Here is a 7439-nt window from a genome sequence, read left to right as displayed (position 1 = left end):
GCCACTGCTGGGAACCTCGTCTCACCGATCTGCTCCTCTCAGCTCTACCCTCCACCTCTCACGCCCTCCTCAGCCTCTTCGACTTCAGGAAGCATGACTTCCAAATCCACCGTGAGAAGCCAAAGCAGCAGCCGCCGTGTCTTCAGTGCCGGCTCAGCCAGAGTCCCTGGGGTCAACCGCTCTGGCTTCAGCAGCATGCCCGTGTGCCGCTCCAGGGGCAGTGGTGGCTTCCCTGGAGTGGGTGGAGGAGTTAGCTTTGGCAGCCGCAGCCTCTATGGCATCGGGGGCTCCAAGAGGATCTCCCTCGGAGGGGGCAGCTGTGCCTTCGGTGGCGGATATGACGGCAGAGCTGGAGGCGGCCTTGGCTTTGGAGGTGGAGCCGGGAGTGGATTTGGTTTCGGCAGTGGAGCTGGTGGTGGCTTTGGGCTCGGTGGTGGAGCTGGTGGTGGTTTTGGGCTCGGTGGTGGAGCTGGTGGTGGCTTTGGGCTCGGTGGTGGAGCTGGCTTTGGTGGTGGCTATGGGGGCTCTGGCTTCCCTCTATGCCCCCCTGGAGGCATCCAAGAGGTCACCATCAACCAGAGTCTCCTGACTCCCCTCAACCTGCAAATCGACCCCACCATCCAGCAAGTCAAGACTGAGGAGCGGGAGCAGATCAAGACCCTCAACAACAGGTTCGCCTCCTTCATCGACAAGGTGAGCCGGGAGCACCTGCCCTCCACTGGGATTTCAGAGTCCCCAGTCGAGAGACGCAACCAATGTCCTACCAGGGGGAGCCTCGGGAGAGAGGGAGGAGGGGACTCGGGCTAGCTCTCCACTGGGATGCAGGACAGGCTCCATGTGGGCCACGGGTAGAAGGTGATAAAAATCATTTACAACTACTGATCCCTTAAATGTCTTCATTCCTGTCTGGGAAGAATTCTCCACTCTTGATAACCCTCAAGCAAAGGAAAGGAACTGAGAGAATGGAACGAGTTAGCTTGATCTTCTGAAGGGTCTAAGAAATTAAAAAGGGAATTAAAGTGGAAACAGCACTTGAGCCTTAGCTGGGGTGGCGGCGGGGAAGGAAAGAAGATAAAAAACCAAAGGAAATTACAGGAAAAAAAGACTCAGAAACATGTGTATGTGCATAGAAATACTTAACTTGTAGAACCAGATCATGAGCATTAAGGGAGCTTGTTTTAGAGGGACTCATACACTAGATGGGAAAGAAGATTAAATCCAATCATCAGTAGGGTTGGAATTTAACCATTAGATTCTAAACATTTGACATCCCTTTAACTGAGATACACTCTATAAAATAACTCTGTGCAATATACGAGAGAAATACTATTTTAAAGTACATTTGTGATTGTGCTTATCAAGAGGAAGAAAAGAAATGTTGAAAGTCACTGACTGACAGGCTCCGTAATTGAGAAGAGGGACTATCTGATAGCTCCCTGGGGAAACTTGGCCAGTGAGATCTGTGTGGTGTGAAAGAAAACGGTCAGGGGAGCAGAACTGTCAGCCTGAGCCTCTGTACATGCTCTGGAGTAGCCCAGCACCATCAGATCTGCTTGGGGACCATCAGATCTCTGGGGACCATCAGATCCGCTTGGGGACAGTCAACTCACCTCTCTTCCTTCCTTCCTTCCTTCTTTCCTTTGTTGGACAAATAACCATCTTGTCTTTCTCCAGGTCCGATTCCTGGAGCAGCAGAACAAGGTCCTGGAAACCAAGTGGGCCCTGCTGCAGGAGCAGGGCACAAAGACCGTGAGGCAGAGCCTGGAGCCTTTGTTTGAGCAGTACATCAACAATCTCAGGGGACAGCTGGACTACCTTGTCTCAGAGAGAAGCCGCCTGGACTCAGAGCTCAGCGGGATGCAGGACACGGTAGAGGACTTCAAGAAGAAGTGAGTTACAGGAGAGAAAAGGGCTCAGTTTCCTGAAGCCCACGCTTCAAGTCTATTAGATGACCAGGTCCAAATGAGGGCATGATTCTTAGTAAAACGTGTCCATGGAAATGAAACCACAATTCTTGCCTAAACACAAACCCCGAAGAACAAAAGGGCCATACAGGTGGATGGGGAGAGTAAAGATGTAAACAATTTAGGCACCGCAGAATTCATCTTTTAGGCTTACTGGCAGGAAAGCTCCATTTGGATATATCCATTGTGGGAAGTTGGGATCCCAGGCTGCCTTTTCTGTATCATCTTCACCACTGACTCAATTAGGTTTTACCCTTTCTAATTCCAGATATGAAGATGAAATCAACAAGCGCATGTCAGCAGAGAATGAATTTGTGAATCTAAAGAAGGTGAGATGAGTAAGATCAGGGGTTCATGTTTCTTTGCCGAAGGAGAGGACTCTCAGAAAAGAATAATCAGCGAGACTAAAGGAGGAGCAGACTGGGAAGGAGGGCTTGGCTCATCTGATCCCAAGTTTTTGGCTTCTTCCCTAGGATGTGGATGTTGCTTACATGAGTAAGGTTGATCTACAAGCCAAGGCAGACGCTCTCATAGATGAGATCAACTTCCTCAGAGCCCTCTATGAAGCAGTAAGCTCTTTCCACACTCTGTTTTATTGACTCTAAAGAGATTTGCAAAGGATGGAAAATCTTAGGCTTGGGTACCTCTGTAAATGTCATGGGAAAAGAGGATCTGACGATCTCATGTTCTGCAGGAACTGGCTCAGGTGCAAACCCACGTCTCAGATACTTCTGTTGTCCTCTCCATGGACAACAACCGCACCCTGGACCTGGACAGCATCATCGCTGAAGTCAAAGCCCAATATGAAGAGATCGCTCACAGGAGCCGGGAGGAGGCTGAGTCCTGGTATAAGAGCAAGGTGAGCAGTGAGGGGGAAGCTGTTGAAGAATCCCTGTACCTCCCCCCTGAAGACAAGCAAGGCTTCCCGAGACGTCACTCGGGAAATCTACATCTAGGAAGCAGGGGACCTCTCAAAGAACGTGTACCCTGAACCAACAGAGTAGATCTTTACATTATTTATGTCCAAGGCTCTTTGACTAGTAAGTCAAAGAACCTAAATGTAGGACAAAAGCTACCATAGATAAAGGCCAAGGGATCTTTGCTTTAGCTTCACCCTTATGCTGGTTCTCAGAAACAGTACAGAGGATGTTCTGGTCCTGAAGAGAACCAGGCAGTCAGTGGTCCTACCAAGGGTGGTGTGTGATGGGTGTACAGTGTCCATGACCTTGTAACACCAATTTTCTTAAAACGCCTTGTGGAGAAACCATTAGTTTCGATTTGTGAAAACCTTGATTAGTGTCCTGTGAAGCCCATGAACACCATCCTCTCTCCCTCTGGTTTACAGTACGAGGAGCTGCAGAATTCAGCGTGCAGATATGGGGACGACCTGTGCAACACCAAACAGGAGATCTCTGAGATCAAACGCATGATCCAGAGGCTGAGATCTGAGATCGACCACGTCAAGAAGCAGGTATGGTGGGGACCATGGAGGAGAAAAACATCCTTTCCTTCCTAGACCACCAGGGATCATCAACCACCATGTAGGGAATTCCTGGGCACTGAGGGAACAGCAGGGAGGGGAGGACATGTACTTCCTCCCTTAGTGAGTTCCCACAGTTTAGAGAGATGGATCCCAACCCAAGAGCAGGAAACAAATGCATGACAGGACCAATCCCGACAGGTCGACGGTACAAAGATACAGTCTTGAGGCACTGAAGTGAGATTCAATAAGAGGAATGATTGATTTGGGAATGCAAGACACAAGTTGGCAAAGAAAAGGTCAGGCCAGAAAGTGTGAGGTAGAGTGCTGCAAATATGCTCAGATTTGATGTGAAAAAGAAGCTGAGAAAAGACACAGGACAAATGAGGGTTTTCCAAAAATGTGAAGTGGAAGGAAGGCAAGGTCACAACAGTTTAAAGTGAGATCATCTCCTCACTGTGGGTGTCTGTGGTTTTGTGTGAGTTAGTGTGCACCCACATGCACTTACCCAAACTCAATATTCAGAAGAAGCCAGTGGGTCCATTTCTTCCAATGTCCCCTGGTCTTGGGTCTGCTGTAGTATCTTCCAGCAGTCACCACCTCCATCTTCATTAGGGTGGTTAACGCAGAGGCGCATAGGGAGCTCCTAGCCTAGTTCAGGTTTGCAGAATGGAAAACGACTGGACAAAAAGAATCAAACCTCCTTTTCCATGGAATCTGGGCTCTAGAGCTCTTCCTCACTGGGAAAGAAGAACCATGGTTCATCTCCTCAGGAGTCCAGATTGCAGGTTCATTGGCCCATCTTCCCCTCTAGTGCACCAACCTGCAATCCGCCATCGCCGATGCAGAGCAGCGTGGGGAGTTGGCCCTCAGGGATGCCAAGAACAAGCTGGTCGAGCTGGAGAACGCCCTGCAGAAGGCCAAGCAGGACATGGCGCAGCTACTGAAGGACTACCAGGAGCTCATGAATGTCAAGCTGGCCCTGGACGTGGAGATCGCCACCTACAGGAAGCTGCTGGAGGGTGAGGAGTGCAGGTGAGTAACTCACACAACCTCCTCAAACATCTGGGTCCATCTCCAAGGTGTCCAGCCAGTGAGCACCACCGGAAGGCACTCTAGTCGTGGCCATAATGCCACTCCCAGAAAACCACGTAGAAGGCACGTTCCCCATGGGCTCTCCTCACGCCAAAGCTTCCCACGCCGGTCCAGCTCTGGCTCTCAGGTCTCATAATGGCCGTGTCTCCTCTCTCCTAGGCTGTATGGGGAAGGCGTTGGACAAGTCAACATCTGTAAGTACCTTCACTTGCCTCCCTCCCTTGCCCTTGTGTCTTCTGACTGGACTCTGTGTGGCAGAGTGAGCTCACCATGTCTTGTCATGGCCTTGTCCCCTTGCCTCTCCAGCCGTGGTACAGTCCACCGCCTCCAGTGGCTACGGCGGTGCTGGCGGTGCTGGCGGTGCTGGCAGCAGTGGCTACGGCATGGGCGGAGGCAGTGGCTACTCCTACGGCAGTGGTCAGAGCGTTGGAGGTGGCTTCAGTTCCGGCAGTGGCAGAGCCATAAGTGGTGGCCTCATCTCCTCCGGGGGCGGCAGTTCCACCGTCAAGTTCACCACCACCTCATCCTCCGGCAGGAGGAGCTACAGGCCTTGAACGCCTGCCACGGACTCGTGGTCCCACAGCGTCTCAGGCTCCCTCTCCGGCTTTACTGCCCTTTCCTCCAGTTGCTTCCTCTCTCCTGCTTCTTTCTTCTCTTACTCCTTGAGTTAGAACTGAAGTTGCTGAGTGCCCTCATGTCCTCTCTGCCACACCTGCTGCATCTGAGCTTCCACTGCTCACCATCGGAAGGTCCCTGTCTGGGTCCTACTCCAGAACAGGACAATCCCCCTAGCTTTCCACTGGCCCAGTATGTCCCATCTCACAGGTGTTGTGTTCCTCCCTTGCAGTGATCATGAAAGCACAAGTGACTAGTTCTATGATGTACGGGGGTCTGTATCCCTGTGATGCTTCCTCTGCTCTTTGCTCACTTGTATTGCTAAATAAAGCAGATTTGTACTATAATGCGTGGTTTCATATTGCCTTGCTTTGTCACCAATGGTTCTTGCGGTTTTCATCGGGCAAATGCCTTTTCAGGAATGAAGCATACTCCCAATCCCCTTGTGCTTCACCCCCCTCCTTTAGAGAATTTGACAAACAGCAACTTAGCATCTGGTTGCTCAGGAGTCCTCCAAGAAGAGTTTGGCAATTGAAGAGGAAGGGATCAGGTCCATCATCATAGTAAAGTCTGTTTTCACTGCCCTTACCAGGTGCCAGCAGATTAGTTTCTCTGACTTGGTCTCTAACTGTCTACCTCCTCCTGCCCCAGTGGATACCCATACTCCCCAGAGAATCATATTACAGTCCAAGTAGATCAGGACATTGACTAGAGAGTAAGATATTTAATTTATACTTAGAAATGCCTCATGACCAAGAAACTTGCCTGACAACATGTATCAGGAGTAATCTAAATGTACATACTTCTGAAATGAAATTATGCTTCTAGCAATGTGTCCTGAGGAAACAGTACAAATGCAGGAAGCTGTACTTCATGGTTGTCAATCCCAATAATCCTTTCGACAGGGAAAAATTGGAAACACTGGGCAAATTCAGGATCCAAAGACTCAGACACAAGGCACAGGTGTTGATTTTTTGAAGTGTGGAGTCAAAATAAGAATAGAAATGCCTTCTTCCTTACCACATAATCTTCTCACAGAGACTCAAAGAAGTAGGGTCCTTGCAGCTCCAAAGAGATAGCCCTGCATCCTCTCTCAGCTGTGCCCTGGCTTCCTTTGACTTTTACGAATGGGTAATGGAAATCTCAGGATACAGTGCAAGGTTGGTCTGTCAACATTTTCCTGAGGGCCAGTCACTTTTTCCAGTTCTGTTCTGTCCATGTCCCTAATCCCAGGCTTTTTCTCTGGAGAATTCTGCCTTATTCCACTAGGAATGAAAGTTCCCTTGTTAGGAATCAAGGAGAAATGACTGATTCTACGAATGGGGTGGAATATATACATAAGATGATCCTGCAGCATCTTTCAGTGCCAAGAAGTAAAGAAATAATCAAAAAGACTCTGTAAGCGCTCCTAATAGACAAATTGGAACAACTTGAGCCATAAATAAATAGATAGACAAATAAATAATGTACTGGATTATAACCCAAATTATGAAATAATTATTCATGGTCCCCACTGACGTGAATAAGTGATTGACTAAATTGATTAATAAGGGATGATTGACAACTCTTAGGCAGAAGAATTTCATTTAGTTACATAGGTGCTCCCCAATCAAGGAAGGAGTGAAGAACTGCTCCCCCCTGAGTGTGGGCTGTGCACAATGATTTCCTTGCAAAGAGCACAGTCTAAAAGTGGGGGAAAAGAGTAACTTTACTGTCAAGAAATTAATCAAACACTTCCTCAGCCAGGTGATCAAGGGTAACACCGACAGTAGTAAGTCTGGTTCACAGCAAGTACCCTGGATATGATGTAATGAGAAGGGCACACGTTATCTCTGTGGTCTTCCTCCCAAACACCATAACTCCAGTCTATTCATGAGACAACATCAGACAAAGCCCAGTTGTGGACATCTGCAAAACACCTGGGCAGAATTCCCCAAAACTTTCAAGGTCATTAAGACAAGGAAAACCTGACAAACCGTGTTAGCCAAGAAGGAGACACAATGACTAAATGGAAAGTGGTACCATGGATGATACCCTAGAAGAGAAAAAAGAATATTGGGCAAAAGGTAAGGAAATCCAAATGAAGTATAGATTAGTTAATAATAATATATTTATATTGTTTCCTTAATTGTGATAAATATAACTAAAGTGAGGTATTAATAATAGGGGGAATGAATGTGTATTGTATACAGACCTCTATGTACTATCTTCACATTTTTTTGTAAATCTAAAACTATTCTGAAATTAAAAGTTTATTACGAAAAACGCTTAAAGTGTGGGGCTCA

General features: G+C 48.2%; 1 protein-coding gene across 1 annotated transcript; it reads left to right on the top strand.

Moving 5' to 3' along the window:
• Positions 1–7: 7 nt before the first annotated feature.
• LOC111173971 (keratin, type II cytoskeletal 6B) lies at positions 8–5501 on the top strand. The gene is made up of 9 exons (XM_022572099.3): positions 8–693; positions 1675–1889; positions 2233–2293; positions 2438–2533; positions 2659–2823; positions 3310–3435; positions 4259–4479; positions 4699–4733; positions 4846–5501. The coding sequence occupies exons 1-9, from the start codon at positions 94–96 to the stop codon at positions 5091–5093; spliced, it is 1767 nt and encodes a 588-aa protein (XP_022427807.1). The 5' UTR covers positions 8–93; the 3' UTR covers positions 5094–5501.
• Positions 5502–7439: the final 1938 nt, after the last annotated feature.

Source organism: Delphinapterus leucas, chromosome 11 (assembly GCF_059928025.1).
Source record: "Delphinapterus leucas isolate spDelLeu-1000000601 "Yukka" chromosome 11, BTC_Dleu_Yukka2, whole genome shotgun sequence".
In the NCBI taxonomy this organism is placed as follows: domain Eukaryota; kingdom Metazoa; phylum Chordata; class Mammalia; order Artiodactyla; family Monodontidae; genus Delphinapterus; species Delphinapterus leucas.
This window is presented reverse-complemented; position numbering and strand designations above follow the sequence as displayed.